The 18,798-nt window shown below is 38.0% G+C and overlaps 1 protein-coding gene across 4 annotated transcripts in view; it reads right to left on the reverse strand.

Annotated features, from left to right (window-relative positions):
* Window positions 1-1,057: 1,057 nt before the first annotated feature.
* The window catches only part of LOC306844478 (dynamin-like GTPase OPA1, mitochondrial), a 34,297-nt gene continuing 16,556 nt past the window's right edge, over window positions 1,058-18,798 (reverse strand). For 3 of the 4 annotated variants that reach the window (XM_079376640.1, XM_079376641.1, XM_079376639.1), the window contains 8 exons: window positions 18,626-18,734; window positions 18,472-18,551; window positions 18,205-18,345; window positions 17,995-18,111; window positions 17,441-17,534; window positions 17,149-17,259; window positions 3,353-3,421; window positions 1,318-2,984 (listed from right to left, as the gene is read on the reverse strand). In XM_079376640.1, coding sequence (XP_079232766.1) covers window positions 3,357-3,421; window positions 17,149-17,259; window positions 17,441-17,534; window positions 17,995-18,111; window positions 18,205-18,345; window positions 18,472-18,551; window positions 18,626-18,734 — 717 coding nt within the window. In that variant the 3' untranslated portion in view covers window positions 1,318-2,984; window positions 3,353-3,356. Of the gene's footprint in view, window positions 2,985-3,352; window positions 3,422-17,148; window positions 17,260-17,440; window positions 17,535-17,994; window positions 18,112-18,204; window positions 18,346-18,471; window positions 18,552-18,625; window positions 18,735-18,798 lie in introns of all 4 variants that reach the window. The other variant, XM_079376642.1, reaches the window with a different exon arrangement.

The following is an 18,798-nucleotide window of genomic DNA, read 5'->3' on the forward strand; positions in this document are numbered from 1 at the left end:
AAGATTAGAGTTTGCAAAAAAGCACAAAGGTGAGCCAGAAGAGTTTTGGAACCGTGTTTATGGACCGATGAGACAAAGATGAACCTTTATCTAAGTGTTGGGAAAGCAAAAATGTGGAGAAAAAAAGGGAACTGCAAATGATCCCAAGCATACAGCCTCATCTGTAAAGCATGGTGGAGGTGGTGTCATGGCATGGGCATGCATGGCTGCCTCTGGAACAGGCCCTCTCAACTTTACTGATGATTTAATGTATGATGACAGTAGCAGAATGAATTTCGAAGGGTACAAAACCATCTTTCCTACCAATATTCAAGAAAATGCCACCAGATTGCATCAGGACAATGAACCAAAACACCTTGCCAGTTCAGTCAAGGAATTTATAAGAGCAAAGAAATGGAAAGTCTTAGATTGCCCAAGTCAATCTCCAGATTTAAATCCGATTGAACATGAATTTCACCAGCTGAAGAGGAGAGTAAAGGCAGAAACTCCCCAAAACAAGCAACAATTGGAATTGGCTGCATTAAAGGCTGGGAAAAGCATTTCAAAGGATGAGACCAAGAGTCTGGTGATGTCTATGGGTCACAGACTCACTGCTGTGATTGGGCGCAAGGGATCTGCAACTAAATAATACCTTTTATATCTGCCTTATGTTCAACTGTCCCAATACTTATGCTCACATCAATGAGTGGGATGAACTCTAAAAGTGCTGTTCTTTTTATTCGGTAAAACATATTTGTGTTGAAACAATAATAAACATTTTGTAGTTTGTCTCATATTCATCTTTTAATCATATTTGCAAATGTCTTGACTCCACAGCCAACAGAGCAATTTTGTCTTTACTGTTCCAATACTTATGGAGGGCACTATATATATATATATATATATATATATACACACACACACACACACACAATCTCCCAGTTTGCTATGGGAGAATATCGGAATATATCGGAAGCTTGTGAACACTGAAACTTTAGCAGAAGTATAGGCAGCTGGAGTGCATAGATCCCATTAAGAATATTAAAATTGTGTGAGATAGAATTGAATTTTTTTTTTTAATTAATTTACATTATGCATTTGGTATATTCACAGTGACATAGATTGCATTCAAGGTATACATTTGATCAGTTTGATCAAATTGATCATTGCATTTCCTGGAAATCGAATTCACACCATTAATATAGCTAGCACCATGTTCTACTTTTTGAACTATATAGGAATGCTGAAATTCCAGGATGGAAAACCCACCAGTTAAGAACTAAGGCCTTTGGAGCAGGAGATTTTCATACTCTTTTTTCTTAATTACAACATTGGGATGAGTGAGAAATTTGGTGTTTATTCTGGTTAGCCTGCATTCATGCATAAAAACTGTATATTGATGAGGCCAGGGTCAAACCGACTCTTTCAATAGATGTTTTCCAATCAAGTGCATCAAGTGGATTCATATGGTGTTTTCAAGTGCATCAAATGCTTTATAATTTATCCAGTGTAAAACATGAGAAAACATGTCAAAAAGTTTAGCAGCAATCGTTAAATTAACGGCAAGCAAAATTCTCAACATTAGAAATTCACACACGTTGGATATTGTCCACACCCACCCACTCTGTTTAACATACATTTAAAGTCACTTTTATTACTCCTTTTTTTTAACACCAATTTAATAAATAAACCACATCTGATGGGATACAACATGCAAACATTACAATCTACAACAAAAAGGAGCCGACAGATATTCTGTTACAAGCACCACACTCAGATATTTTCCCGTTGTGACGACAGATCCATGATTTTAATGAATTGACTCTAGAGATACTTCACAAGTACATGTATATTACCATTTACATTTATGAGCAACCAGGAACAAATGTGTGGTGTCCCTTACACTCAAAATTAGCAGGACATTAATGTGGATTTGATATAAAACCCAGTGAGACCACAAAAATTCTAGGGCACAAAATAGAAAATGTGCAAGCAAAGAACTAAAAGTGCACTAAAGCTGAAGATGACTGATGAAAATCAGAACCATTTGAGTCCCTCCAAGTAAAGAGTCGTAAAATAAAGCAAAACAAAGTGAGAGGAAATGGTCAAAGGAACAAACAGGATATGCCAATGCATTTTTATCCACCTGTGTGAGCAGATGGTGTGATCTTATAAAGAAATGTTCTGCATCTTCAGGACCAACCCTTATAGCCATGTATTGAATATATTAAACTAAGCTAAGGATGACTACAAGAAAATGAGGTGCAGATGAGATCTACTGTACAAACAACTGCATATATCGATGGCAAATTCTACAAAATAATTACAAAGGATTCATATGGTGGTAATTGTAACTGTGACTTCACTAACTGTGAATATGTCATAAGAGAGATGTTGTATAAATGTTGTGAAATCACAGCTCTAAAATATGAATGAAGGCGGCAATTGGTGATAAGACATTTTTGAATATTTTCTCTATATAGCAAGCCCAATCAATAACAGATGCATTTTACCATTTGGCTTCACCATAAACATCACCTTAACTAATAAAGAAAGTCAGGGGAAAGAGAAACCCGGACAAAGTATTTTATTGGGAACGAGGGATTGGGAGATGTATGTGCATGTCTGTCTGACTGGTTTCTCGTAGAACATGTCTGGTGAACACATTGGTGGCTTTGAAGTGCTGGAGGAAGAGAGAATAAAGCACGGCACTGACATGTACCATTCTCCAGTCGAGTAAGTGCTTCTTCTCCAACAGAGATTAAATATACAGCAAACGGTACAGGTTTCCAGCTCACTTTGCTTACTTTCACTGTTTTGAAGGGGGAAGAGTGCGAGTGTGCATGTGTGTGAGAAGACTGAAAGCTGAAGCAGGATACATTAAAAACAGAGAAGACAAGAAGCTGGGAAGAAAGTTAATTTACAAAGGGCAAAGAGAAAAACTGTTGTATTTAATCAGTGCATTTTCTTCTGTAAGGGCATGACTGTCCAGAAACAAGTTGATCCTGAAAGAACACAAAAGATTAAGAATTATTTCTCATAATTCCCTATATACATATATACAGGGCTGTCCCTTGATTAACTTTAACACATTTTTTTAAGATTTTTGATGAGGACACAATGAATTTCTTAGATGTTTTAGCATTATTTTTTAATGTTAATGTGCTACTTTGGCAGCCCAATGTTATAATATTTTAAAATACAGTTATAATTTTTTTTATTAAAATATAAAAATTATATATTTATATAAATTATTAAATAATATTAATAATACATATTTAAATATGAATAATTAATTAATGATACATTGAATCATTAACTATTTCTAAAAAATTCTCTCTTTAACCATGCAGTAGAAATAAAAACCACCTACTGCTCTATTTCTCTTTGTGAAGAGCTTCAATGAAAGCTTCAAGTTTCTCCTGAATTTCACGTACTTTTTCTGTAAAGAGAAATGCAAATGTGAGTAAATCATATACTAATAATGCTACCATTTCAATGGCAAAGAATTACCATTTCATCTCCCCTGCACTGTACTTGACTGAATTCACTAGTCTTCTCAAGTTCAAGCTTCTCCTGGGAAAACCCCTAAACTGGCCACATCATTGCAAAAACACACTTTCAAGTGGACTCATATGCATACAGATATTTCTAGGTTTTCCTAAAGATAAAGTATCAAGTCGTGTCAAGTGCCACTGTGGGTACATTCTCTGACACTCAAACAGCAGATGGTGGCCACTGACAGTTCAGCACTCAAAAGGTGTATGCGGTTGAGGAGCAGATGATGAAGAGGTGGTGTTCTATTGCACCTCCTCACCTCCACATGCTACTTCAAAGCCTGTCCCCTTCAGGGAGTCATGGAGGAGGAGTAGGAATGGGTGACAACTTTTAACCATGTGAAAGAGTGCGGAAAATGTAATGAAAAGGTTTCAAATATGAAATTCTGTTTCATTCTCCATTTAGAATTGATGTTCTTGCATGGGTGAATCCCACAATGAGGTCCAGGTCACAAATGATTCCAAAAGTGAACAAAAAGAAAGAAAATAAATAATAAAATTAATAATTTTTATTATTAATTTTATTATTAACCCCATTTTTTGGGGGGTTGTTTTGCATTTAATAAAAAAAAACAAAAAAAAAATACTTTTTTTTCCCCCAAAATATCTGACCATTTTTAAATTAAAATATTCAATTAAATTTAAAAATAATGAGACAGGAAGCACCTGATATGGTGGTTTGGTGAGATCCATCCATATAAAAAAAAGGGGGAAAAAACATCAAATTAAATTAAGTCAAATCCAAGATGGCCAATGATGTAAGAAATTATAAATATACAATTTTTTCTTTAAAAAAAAAAAAAAAAAAAAAAAAAGTAAATGTAAAAAGTAGTAAAAAATTATTTTTAAATATTTTTGCATTGAATTCAATCGAGAGTCTAGTTGAGAACCTGAAGTGATTTCCAAATCGGTCACTTGTGAGTTTCATTGACCAGTTGGCAGCAAGGCAGCTCAGTAGGTTTTGGAACAGAGCTATTATGTATGTTATCTACGCACGCAAGACCATTTGTGGCCTAATAGTGTGAGAACAAACAATCTGAAGTCTCATATGACAACAGGTTAACTGGGCTTTTCAAGTGGACATGGCTACAAGGTTGTGGCTGTAACTAAATACTGTCATCTGAGGCTCGTGCAGCCGTTTTAGGTGTATTTGTGGTGTGGGGATTCCCCATTCTCCTCAGAGGTGTAGGATGAAAGAACATCTGGCATCTGACATCTCTAAGGTCTGAAATACAATACTATGATCCACACACAACCGCACACGTGCTCACAAGTACAAACACACAAACTTTCACAAACATCCTGAAGCCTGAAAACATGACCCTTCAGAACCTTCTGCGCACACACGCACACGCAATCTTGTGGCTTAGACTTTGAGTATTTTTTTTGTGCCTAGGGACATAAAGATTAATGGTGAAGGTTAGCGAATATAACAGGCATTAGGTTTTGGAGAGGGCCTTATGACACGGCAGGTGTGGAGATGAAACTCAAGCCACCTGTGGTCTTTTTGAAAAATGCAGAATAGCAGCAGGAAAAGATTCATAAAATTCATTCCATCTGAACAATTTGAGGATACTTGATCTAACTTTATGTAACTCAATAACAGTGACGTATGCATTTATTAAAGATTCACTTATATTTACCAATTAACTGATAAGTGTTAACATGTTATGACTGAATATAATATAATATGAATTAATTATTTAAATTTTATAGAGGAATTATAAATTATACATTACTATTATAAACATTATAAATTATTATAAATATAAATTATACATTTATATGTAATACTTAATAAAATAATATTTTATACTTAAAGAAAAAAAATCAGAACATAAATATCCAATATCTGCAAACAGCAATTGATTAAATATAAAACATAGGCCCCATATATTGTGCATTCCTAGCATTTATATACTGTTGGATATATTTTTGTTAATTTATTAATGACATTTCTGGCTTGCTTTTGTTTTGAAACCAGCATAGTAATGGTTGTACCATTTTCATTCATCAAAAAAGACTTTATAATACACAAATAGAGACTCAAAAATACAAAAATACTAGACATGGTATGAATGAAGAGGACGTGATGGAAGCTACTATTCTGCATGGGCCAACTGCAAATCCATGGAAACGGTCAAATTGAAAACGTGTACGTTTATAGTCAATTAAGTTTTAAAGAAGAATGGACAGCTAAGGATGATGTGAACTTGTGTATATATGGGCTTAAAGTGTCTGAAAAGACTGTGAGAAACAGATATTTATTTCTGGTCGCCATCTGTTTGTTTCACATGGAGGAACGCAGAATGACGGCTAAGAAAAGGCCAAAACAAGACGGTCTTTTCAGCGCCTCGGAAATGTGACGCAGGAGAGAGAACTGCTCCTTCCCCTGCTTCTGTGAGTCCGAGAACAGGGTCCAAACTCCATTTAGACCCCTGTTTACCTAAGAGATGAGCTTTTGGACACATCCATTCATAGGTCTTCTCCCTTTATCTGGTCATGAATATTCCCATAATCCTTTGGCCCCTGTCCCAGCAGCCTCCTTTTTTGGGAGGTGTGGGGTGGCTTTCTCTCTTTCAGGATTCCTCCTCAATCCCTTCTTTGAAAGGGTCTCTCGCCTGATCTCCACATGAAATGATATCTCTTTCACTCCCACTCTTGCGGGCCTCTAAGCCTCCTGGGCCGGAGCGGCAGAAGGCTGGAGAAAGCCCTTAATTGACCTGTAATTAGACTGTGAAACAGTGTGGCCGTGGAGAACAGAAGGACGAGGAAAAAAGCGATAGTCAGGGCACGGGATACCGCCAAGGAGATGGAGCTGCAAGGAGCTGAAGAGAAACTCAATCCCTTTTGATATAAATGGTGGCCTTCGGTATTTGCCATCAAGTAGCACGACCGTTAATAGGGAAAATGGCAAAGAAACTAAAATGTGGCAACAGCCTTTTCAGCAGATCACGTTTCCCTCCACGCCTTCCCGGAAACAAGACGACTAAAGACATTCCACAGAAAATCAGTGTCACGTCAGGTGCGAACCTGTGTGATAAAGCTTCTCAAGCAGCAAAAAGACAACCAGAGAGGTTGTTCTCGCACAAAAAATGTAGTTGCAAACACAAAAGAAGATATTTTGTAAAACATTTCAACTGTTTTTGTTCATGCAATGAAAGTCAATGGGGTCCAAAACTATTTTGGGAAGGTGAGGTTGCGTAAACGAGTGAGGGGGACAAAAGTGATGTATAATCCATGGAAAACAGCGTTTCCACAAATCAGCTCTCCAAGTTATCGCTAAAACATCTGGCTACAAGGAGGAAAGAAACCACTGCCGGAGTTCTGCTGTGGAGAACCTCAGGGTTCAACACAAGGGTAGCTTCCAGCTTACCTCAGAAAACAGGCTTATTTGAGTGTGTGAAATCTTACACACGAGCAGTTAAAGATGAAGTGTGTCATTTTTTTATTTTATTTTAAAACACTTACCCCATCACAACCATAGCAACAACTAGTGAGCCACTAGGAGGCTGATTTTCCAGAAATAACTTTCACTGGAAGGACTAGCTGAAAATGACATTCTTGAAGAACAAATGTCACATATATTTATTTTATCCAAATATGACAAAGCCATTCTTTCAGCATTTTTACCTTTTGATCCACTTATTAGAATCACATATCTTAGACCACATACCATATAGAGCTATGCTAATTGTCTCAATCTGATAATGCAACCACTATGGAAAATATATCACATTACTCACAGGGATGCATGATAAATTTGCAAAAAGTTAATTCATTGAAATGGATATATTAAGGGCCTAGTCCACCCAAAAACGTGAATTCTGACATCATTTACTCAACCTCACGTCATTCCAAACCTGTATGCAATTTTCTGCAGAACATCAGGAACCAAACAACATTGGAGCCCATTGACTACCACTGAATAGACCCCAAAAAAAAAAAATCTTATTTTACGTGGAACATAAAAAACTATTTATTAGTTATTGGTCATAACATTAAAACAATTATCATCTGATTGCTTTTGATTATGGTTTCATGATGACTTTACAGGTAATGAACCACTATAGACTTTTGTTACATTCATCTTGACATACCCAGCAGTCAGAACCTTTGATCTGATGGTGCAACTAATGGGAATTTTCTCTTTACTTTCCCCTTGGGCTACGTGAGAGACTCCTGCTTATGAGGGCTGTGCAGACAGCACTGTGTCAGCTCAGGTGTATGCTGAACTCCTCACCTCCCCTTCACAGCCTCCCTCCAGCCTGGCCTCCAATAAGCATCTAATTACAGGGCTTTGGCACAGGTAAAACAGGGGCAAGTCAAGACGTGGAACAGCCCGAAAACAGTCAACCGGACAATAGACGATCGTCCCTTTATTAGCATTTGAGACCAAAAGTTACCCATGCTGAAAAAGAACGATCTCATAGCTGCATGTCAGTCAGCATAAAGATCCAACTTTGAACTTGCACTCAAAATTGCAGGTGGCCACAGTTGGACTCAATCGCACCTATAATTCTTGGCAACACTGATGGTCATCTTAAAGTGAAATTCTGTCATTTACTCATTCAGTCATTTACCCTCATGTTGTGAGTGCCAACCTTTCTTCTTAGTGTTGTTTGTCCATGCAATGTGAAAGTCAATGGGGAACGATGTTGTTTTTGACTTCAACTTTCATTATAAGGACAAAAATAATAAAACTATTCTTCAAAACATCTTATTTTGTGTTCTAAAGAAGAAACAGGTTACACTTTATTTTAAGGTCTCCTTGTTACAGTGTAATCATACATTTAATTACTGAGTAATATTAAGTACATGTACTTACTATATGGTTAGGATTAGGGTTTGTCTTAGGGTTACTTGCATGTAATTATGCATAATTTATAGTTATTATAATAGTAAGCACATGTAACGTGACAAGGACACCTTAAAATAAAGTGTTACCAAGAAAGCAAGTCATACGGGTTTAGAACTACACTGAGGGAGATTAAATGACAACATTTTCATTTTTTTGGGTGAACTATCCCTTTAACCCCACTTGTATGGAAGCTGAGTATTACACTCATTTTAACCGGGTAATGTGTGTGCAAAAATCCATTGAGGCTTTCCATCAGATCCTGATTTAAATGGATCATTAGGTCGGACAACATTTTTACTGATGATGTTGTGCATTGGTTAAAGGGATAGTTCACCCAAAAATGAAAATTCTGTCAATTTACTCACCCTCAAGTAGTTCCAAACCTGTATGAATGTCTTTGTTCTGCCGAACAGAAAGGAAAATATTCTAAAGAATGTGGGAAACAGATCAGTTCTGGGGCACCATTGACTTCCATAGTATTTTTCTGGTTACAAACTTTCTTCAAAATATCTTCCTTTCTGTTCGGCAGAACAAAGAAATTCATACAGGTTTAAAACTACTTGAGGGTAAGTAAATGATGACAGAAATTTAATTTTTGGGTGAACTATCCCTTTAAGGGTTCAACTTTAGGACTCTTTAGGATTTTAAGTAGAAAACACTCTTTTGCTGCTGATGCCGGGACTGAAATTATAGCTTCAGTAAATCCCTTCTTTTAACTATGAATTGAACAAAGACATGATAAAGGAGCAGCACTATGTCACGCAGTGTCATCGCGACTGGGCCAGAAAGTGAGGCATTGCAACAAGCGCTCTATTTTTACTCGGCGAGGAAGGAAATGTATGGTTTTCCTATTACCTCATAACAGACTATCTGACATATAGATGTACAGTGCAGTGTGCGGAGGCTTCGAGAACAGCCTTGCAGGAGACCAAATGGCAATGGGACTCGATCCTGATGACCGCAGAGGCACTTTTTGTGAAAGGACAAATGGTGAAATGGAAAAGTAAGTTCTCTAGGTTAATTTCCCACTCATTTGACTTCCGCTTCCACAGGTTTGAAGGCAGGGTGACGGTAAAAAGGAGAAGAGGGAAATTACTTCCTTCACTCGGACGACGAGTGTTGAGAGATTTATATGTGGGGAGCAGGACCTTTGAGAGCACTTGGGTGGGGTGATGGGGATGCGTTGGTGGGAGTGGGCGGCCCATTATCAGCTTGCATGGGAAGACTGGGGCTACAAGCCAGCTTCGGGGGGGAATGGGGCTCGCTCCAGCTGTTTTAGAGATGGGAGCGGTTTCCTCTCGGCCTGAAAGAAAGGCATAATCGTCTTTCTGTCACTGGAGGGGCAGGCCAAAAATATGCTTTTCACATCAGAGCGATGGGGTGCAGGGAATATGGTGGGAGCGTGTGAGAAAGAGGAGGCGAGGGTGAGAAAAGGAAAAACACAGAAGCTGGCTACAGATGAAAGGCAAGTGCATATAGCGCTCCATAAATTGATGCATGACATCCTAAAGCAGGCCGTTTATTGTTGAATATAAGTTTATTGGTTGGGTTTTTGAATATGTCTTTGCTGAACTGAACATTAATTTGCATAAATCAATAAAAACAAGTTTTCATGTCAATACAGGGCTCAACAGTAAGAATGACTCAATGGTTGCCAGCTGAAGGGATCACAACAAGTGTTCTTTATGGAGTTAAATTATAGCTGTAAGACTTTGTACTGCTGTGAGTTAAGAATAAAGTTTATTTAAAAAACAGGGTCAAAAAATATTAAGTACAAATATTAGTAAATAAATAAACTAATAATCACAGGTTAATCAGGACCAAACAATTGCCTATTTTCACATTTCACATAAACCAATAAAATGCCAAAACATACAGTCAAGGGAATGATTAGATAGAGGACAAAGCGAGTGAGAGAGAACGACGCTGTAAGGAGGTGGTACACCAGCTTCTGTAGTGACCTAACGCCTCATGCAAACACAGTTAAACCCTGTGTATACAGAGTTTGGGACAGCAACAGAGGAAACGGAGGAGTGATTTTCATTGAGCACTAAAACTGGTTTGCACGTCATCCTTTCACAAGGGAGACAAAATGATGCAAAGGTGATGAGGGGGAGTGTGAGACTGAACATAAAAGCGTTTCTTAAGGACGGGCCAGCACAACACTGAGCTAGTTTAACATCTTTATTATCCTGCAGTAGGTGAAACTGTGGAGAAGCTGTAAACTAAAATTAGGGGTGGGTTGATAATTTCAGATAAATGACTTGAAATGATCCTCATTTTAATGAGCAAACAATGATTCTCAAAAGTGCCATAGAATGGAAAACAGTATTTACCTTGGCATAGTTGAATAATAAGAGTTCTGTACATGGAAATGACATACAGTGAGCCTCAAACACCATTGTTTCGTACTTCTTATGTAAATCTCATGAATAAAAAACACCACTGAAAAATAGGCGAATTAGAACATAACACTGACTGTCGGGATTACTAATAGTTACACCCCCAACATTTGCATATACACGCCCATGTTCTAGACCAGCCGCACCAGTCAAACCATCAGAAGTTCTGCAGGTATTGTGAAGAAACAAGCGAGGACAACAGCGAAAATGGCAGATCGTGGAAATAAATGTTATGTTCCAGGCTGTGCAGGGGATGTAAAGTGCAGGGATGGGTTGGTGTCTTTATTCAGAAAGGCACGAAAAGCAAATAACGCTTTCTAATAAAATAACACAAGTCACTAAAAGAACATGGTTAGCTCCTTGCTAGTGGTAGCCTGTTACATTGCAGTACATAAGATTTCACTTGTCACATAAACAGAGTAAGGAGAGATGACTGAGGATGATGGCGAATGATTTACAGATCCTGAGCACCACTTGACAAGCATCTAATCTTGTAAAATGTGTGGTAAGTACTGCTGCTCTATCGTATAAACAGAGTTTGTGCAATCGCAAAACTCGAAAGTGAAAGTAAAAAGCGATTGTGCATTTGAAAGCAGTTTCAGTGCCCCGCATAGCGGCTCCCTGATGAAATATTGAGTACTGATACTCCCTGAGTATTGAAATATATATTTTCCTCCCTGTGAACTACTGAAATGAGCCAAATAAGCCAATAACAGACCATTTCATTCTAGGGAGAAATCCCAGGGTTGTATATCGACATGTAAAACCGTTTCTGGAGAATTTTTGCCCTTACTAAAGCCCCATACCTTCTATGTAGATATCAGAGAACAATTTAAAATATTGTATCAATGCATTCTATGGCACCTTTAAAACCCAAAAATGGATTAGGAGTTTGTAAATTTGAATAAAATTTAATTATAAAATCTGTTATTACAAAGCCTTACTTCCAATGATGTGGTGTGTTTGAATTTGCCATAATCAAGTGTTTTTAAATTGCCAATACAAATACTAACTCGCCAAATCCATGGCCTAATGTATGATAGGCCTGTTGTTGTTAAACCAATTTACAATCACTTCTATCTCGGGGTGCTTTCACACTAGCACTTTTGGTGCACACCTGGGTTCGAATGATGTCAGAGTTAGTTTGGATAATGTGAACGCTGTCTTCCGACCTCGGGTGCACACCCGTGAACCGTACCCAAGTCCGCTTAAAAAGGGTGGTCTGGGGTACGGTTCAAGTGAACTCCGGTACAGTTCACTGCTGATCTGAACGTAATCGTAAGCTATTAATGCCGTATTATTTGATAAAAATGTGTGTTTGTGTGTGTTTCACTCACTTTCCTGATGAGCGTGACTGACGCGCTGCAAGCAGAAAAGCTTTCTGTTCGCCTTCAGCGTTCTTTAAAGCATTTGCAGTACATTCGAAAGACAGACATTAGTGCTTTATGCACTGAAAATTTGTAAACAAAACGAAAATGAAAAAAGTAATGGATTCCAAAAATTACAATTAAAATACAACAATACAAAAATAAAGTAATGGATTCCAAAAAAAATAAGTAAAAATAAAATAAAATAGCTCATATAAACTTTTGCCTGTGCACATGCTGTAGACATGTATTGCTGCAGGGATGCAAGTTTGAAGCCAGGCTATTTTTGGCCTGATTCCCCCTGCCATCTCTCCACAATAATGTCCAATCACCCCATAAAAAGTTAGCGTAATGCTCAAAATGTGGAAAAAACAACCCACATTTTGGTTGCCACGTCTCAAAGGCTAATTTTTGAGTGCTTGAGGGCCTTTAAAAAGCTTAAAAAAAGAAGTACCTAAAAAATAATTACTCTGGCTGTTTACACATCAATTTTCCAACATTAAAAAGAAAAAATAGTCAAATAGAAACTAAAAGCCAAGTCTATGACTGTCATACAGATTGACAAGAGAGGGAGCCACATACACCCTGAATTGCTGTAATTGAATTGAGTCTATTAGGTAAATCAAAGACTCATAAAACCGTCCTGACATGCCTGCAGTTGCATATTAGCAATTTAGGCAGAGTTCCAGCAAAGGCACAGTGCCATACAGCTGCCCTGGCACAGCATACGCACACACGACACATCACCCACAAGCAGCAGCCACAGTAACAGGCCTGAATGCAGCCATCTTGCACATCTAATCCCACGCATTCCCTCTCTCACTCTCTCTCACACACACACACACACAATCCCCAAGAGTGAAACCAGAGCAGCTCACTGCCTGCCTGCCTGCAAGTAAGGGCAAATCGCTCTTAACACCAGACTTTGCCCCAAGGGGTAAAAATTTTTCTCTTTGTTAAGGGAAGTGCCCCTGTCCTCCCCCAGCTCCTCATCTTCAAGCAGGCAGACAGGTGAGGCCAGGGTCAGCGGCTCAGCTCCCTGCACCTGTGGGAGTAATAGCCCCTCACGGCCTCGCGTGAGCCGGACTCAACCCCTGGCTCAGCCCCAGGTTCCATGAGCCCGTCAATACATCTCTCGCTTTATGAAGGGGGCTGTCAGTTTTTCCAATCAGTCTAAAAAAATAAAAAAAATAGGCAAACAGGGAGCGAGACGGAGAGCGTGTAACAACAGCTCATAGGTGGTTTAAAGATCACGGAGCTTGAAATCCCCCTGCTTCCTAACCCCTCCCGTCCGCTACTGGATTCTGGAATCTTTTCCTGTTGGGTCTTGTAAGGTGGGCGACATGGAATAGATGTGGCTTCAAGACATATTCCCAAAATAAATCGTTCACTTTCCAACTTCTAAAATCACCATCCAGTGGAACAAAACAAACCAAAAAGATCCAATTTTGTGAACTCAGTACAGTTCAAGATTGGTTCTACCAATGCGTCATCAAAGTTAACTGAAGCACAACGCTCAGAGTGCTTCGTAAAGAGTAATGAGCTTCACTGACTTGTAAAAACCTCAAGAAGCTCTCCAGAAGTCAGATGTCTATGAGGTACTTGTCATAACTGCTGGTCAGAAAGAGATGCTTCAAAGTGGATGGAACTTTAGGAAGAGCCAACTGAGAGAGTATGCTAGGGTCATTAAAGTTCTGGAAATGTTAAATTTTTTAATATGACAATGTGATTTCTGGGAAGGTGAGAAATGAAAGCTTATGCTTATTTTAGGTTTTAAACAATCTAAAACAGGTTTCAAGTGATGTCATAAAAGAACCATTTTTTGTGAATTTCAGTGAACAGTTCTTCGAAGAACCATTTTAAGTGTGAAGAACATTCAAATAATCGAAACACCCTTTTTCCACTATAAAGAATGTTATGAGTAATGGAAAAGTTCCATGGAGGTTTAAGGTTCTTCAAAGAAACATAGATGCCAGCAAAAAGAGAGTTTGAATCAGCTTGCAAGGTGATAACAGGAAAAGAAAAAAATATATTTTGAGAGTAGCATACCGGTGCTTGAAATCAGGCCAGATTGAAAGCCTCACTGTTTAAATGGTTTAAGAATTTAAGAGGTGAGCACAGTTGAAATAAGAACATTTGTTCTCTCAGAGAGGAAGCCAGGACAGTGCATCAAAATACATCAAAAGCTTCGGGAACCCTGGGAACATGATGCCACCACATGCAGGAAAGGCGGCAAGGCCAGACAGGCCCACAAATTCCTCCCTGTTATTTGTAAAGAAATTGGAAATAGCCAGGATTCTGTCCAAACTCATGTTCTTTGCATATCCCTTCAGGATGTGGCAGAAACTCTGGCCCCAAAAAAGGTGGCAAAACCATTGCATTAACAAAAACATCACCTCTAGTACAACACCACACTGCATATATTGTGTATACATAGACAATTTAGTATGCTCACACTAAACACATTTGCAAACCTCAATTATGCTTTTGATGTATCCAACGTACACCAAAATTGACAGTATACTGTGAAAGAAAATGGAAAAATAAACTCTGACACTGCAAATGATCAAACCATTATGACTCCTGTAACCTGATGCCAAATAGAAAAGCTAAAATATCCAAATAGTAATTTTCTACTTCATACTGAAAACAAAATGGACAACAATGACAATATGACGAAAACAGCTGGGTCTGAAATTATTTAATTCATAAGAAAGTTTCTGCTTCAATTCAGAACTTAAATTATGTATTGCAGTCAGAACCATGCTTAATGTGTATTAATTAACAAAATTCAATAAATTGTTAGGTCTGTCTAGGCCTGTCTGTCAATAAATTAAAACAATAAATCATGATTTATGTTTGTTAAATCCCTAATGTCTTTCAAAATCGACTATTGAATAGTGATGCATGGATTTTCCACTAATGCAAATAATTAAATATTAAATAGCATTACATTTATTTTTATTTCATTTTTAACTTTAAAAATACTTTAAGTATTAACTTTTTTCTTTTTATCTCAAAACAATTTTAAGGCAAAAAGTTTAGGAAATCTGCTAATGGTATTTATGACATGTAACATTAAATCATTCTCAAAAATGACCACTTTGCCAGCCCTAATTGTTAGTTTTTTTAAGAAACGCAGCAATTGTTTTTCATATCATGGCAACCATTATTAACAATCCAAGACCCGTCACTAGAGCCCTCTCTCTCTCTCATAAAGACTGACTGCACCTTAATAGAGTGACCATGTGTTTTGTGCAGTGGCAACAGCTAGGGCACTGATGCATGCATGCATGCCCAGACTTGCTTTTATTAGCATAACAGACACTTCTTGGGAGGTCATGCTTGTGTTTTCCCTAAGTGCTGGTTGTCCACCAGGCAACGTCATGCTTTACAGCACAGGAATCCACTCTAAGGGTTACCCAACGCCAAGCATCAGGCTTAAACAGTGGAGGGTCGGACATTTAAGACTAGTGGACACGCTCACGGGACCAAAAAAGCCCGACATCCTGGTCTTTATACAGTATTCAGGCAGATACAAAAGCAGACAAAACAGACGAAGCACTTCTTACTGATTAAAATCTGGTCCAACTCTGTCCTAAAGGATTGTGTCCTAAAGACTTAAGACCTGTTCATACCAAGATCTAGAATTATAAAGATGACTAAAACAATAACTATATTAGCATCCACTCCAATGCACAATAATATTATTTATTATAAGCACAAGCTACTGTTATGCGGATTCTGATTTGCTGTCAATGTATTTATCATTCATTAGCTTGATTACAACAATATAATTTCTCTGTGCCATTAACATGGTAGTTATGGTGTGGACTTCCCTATTCTCATAGCATTAGAATGATTATCAAAACTTTATAGTTAAAGTTTGTTACAGTCCTTGGTGCGAACAGGCCTTTAAACATGTAGAATATATAAAACTGCACATCAAAACATCTGTGTGAATATGTCTTTGAAAAGATTCAATGCTTTATTGACTGATAAAAATATTCTTGGAAGATATTTGTTGAGTTATAAGACAAAATCACTTCATTCATGCTTTTTCCAGTCCACTGCAAAGACACTTAAGCTAGTCAACCCGTTCAAAACAGACAGTAAGCATTTAGAGAGGCCTCTTATATACACAAAGAAATTCTTCTTGCAAAATGCAGAGAGGCTTTTTATGACTCAAGATAGACCATTGTGTCTAAGCACACATTAACCTGGGCGGCAGTGCCATTACCTCACTCTCTGTTATCACAGTAATGACAGAACGTGTGTGCGAGTCGTGTGTCTGCGCCAGATCAAGTCTGAGCATGTCAGTCGTGCCTCCACAAATTGCTGCTTTAATCAGCAGAGTGTTTAACAGTAACCAGGGCTGAAGACATGACAGACAGCAGGCAGTGTGCAGGCAGGAGCTCTCTCACACTGTGAAGGGCAATTAAGGGTTCAAGCCTCAACAGAGGAAGGAACAGGAAAAAAAAGAGAGAGTGTGGAAAGCTATCCGGTACCCTATTCAGAACTAATATCACTTAAATTGAGAAGAAGGTACAATGGAAAATGCACTGGAAGCAGCGGAATTCCGACGGCAGACACCTGACACTTAAGTACAAATGGGTTTGGTCTTTTTAAAAAAACTTTTAGAATACAAACGTGAGGAAATGCTTAGAAAACGCTGATTTGATTAACCTTTCTGACTCAATGTACGACAATAAAAAATAAGAATCAATCAACTGAATCATTGCACTAAAAAAAAAAGAAAATACACATCAAAAGTATTTAAAAAATGCAAATATTTAAAAATTGTATAAACAAAATAAAAAATAGAAAAGTAATGTTGGAGTGAAATTTGTTAAATTAATAAATTATCTATTGTAGATAACGTGAAAGTAGTCAAGTGCAAAACAACACTGCCCTCTGATGGTCGCCCTGCCTTGCTGCTGTTTCACAGGCTAAATCAGGAAAAAGCATGAAGATGGACTTACTGAGGTCTTCTGCCAACTGAACCCTCCTGCCTGTGATCAGCTGAACTTTCTTCTCAGTATCCTCTCCAAAGTCCTCTAATACTTCTTTAACGTTCTTCTCCAAGCGCCGCACTGTTAAAAAAAACAAAAAACACACACTTATTTGTGTTGTTTGAATGTGGGACGTAATGATACAAGTAGTCTCAGTCACTGTTTCCTCCCACTGAAGCCTGTCTAATTAGTAATAATAGATGATTTGTGCTAAGTAACCAGAACTGAAAACTTGCTTGGTGATGAGAACCCACAGACATACCCTCTGTATTAGTGAGCTGTTGTCTAAGAGTATTGCCTGTGATGGCCAACATCCTCTGGATCCTCCAGAACAGAACCACATCATTGCACTCAAGCTGGAACACAGAGAAATAAGTCAAACCATTAGCTAAATAGACCTTTAACATGACCTAACACAAAAATAAACCGATATTACAGTCTTTGGCCGAAAGATTCTATTACACAAAGAATGCAAATTACTTTTCTTTAGTTATGGTTTATTTATGTTTAATATCTGGTTTGCCTTTATGAATAAATGCCCTGTTAATAAAGTATTGAATATGGACACCAACGGAGTCATTTCACAGCTGAGAATATTTCAATGTTAAATTAGCATTACATTTATTGTACTTGTTCATTTTACTTTCTTTTTTTTACTTTAAAATTCTTAATTGTACCTTTTTTTATCTCCAAACTAAATAATATTTAAATAAATAAATGTATTCCCATAAAACATCTTTATTCCCAAAAGTGAAACGTTTGGGAGCTCTATTAATTATTTTTTAGTAAATTTGACTAAAAAGGTTTCTTCTTTACCTCAGAGTCTACAAAGTGTCTCTGGTAGTAGTAGAAACCTCTCCGGCAGAGGTTACAATGTAATAACGCCTTCTGCAGGAAATGACGTCGATAAAGTTGGTGCCATGTGTCCTTGATCTACAGAGAGATATCAGTTCAATTTAGTGAAAAAATATTAAATTTGATGTCCAGATAGTTATGTCAGATATTCTCTCCAAGCGTCTCACTTACTAGTACGGGGTCCACTTCCACTCCTCGGCCCTCCAGGTTTTTGCGCACTGTAGTGACCTCATCATTGGCCAGGTAGGCTGTGTGATCCTCATGCAACTTCAACAGACGCTCCAGCTCATTTTTGGTCTCATTACGGATGTGCTAGAGTTAGGGAACAAAATTATGTGGACTTTCTTATCACTAGCACCAACATGTAGTAATACCACAAACGCTGACACTAAAATATGGCTTCAGGATCATAAAAATGTATAGTGTTGTCTGTTCAACCTGCTCTGGTGTTCGATTTTTCCAGTTCAACCATCTCTGTTTCCAGTCTGGCCCCACCATATCTGCTATTACTGAGTCAGCTGCAACACAGGAAGATGAGTCACACACTCCATAGACTGACAGATAAGAAAAGCCTTTATGAGGGTAGACATACTGTCTTTAAGGCGAGACTGCAGTGTTTCCTCCATGAACTGAATAGCGGCATCCCACTGGGGCTTGTCTGTGATAGAACGATCCTCCAGAGTGTTGTGTTGAATCACTCTCTATACCACACATACATAAGAAACATTTACCAACAACACTTAAGAAACCCCTGTGTGCTGCATT

The sequence above is a fragment of the Barbus barbus genome (assembly GCF_936440315.1).
Source record: "Barbus barbus genome assembly, chromosome: 25".
Taxonomy (NCBI): domain Eukaryota; kingdom Metazoa; phylum Chordata; class Actinopteri; order Cypriniformes; family Cyprinidae; genus Barbus; species Barbus barbus.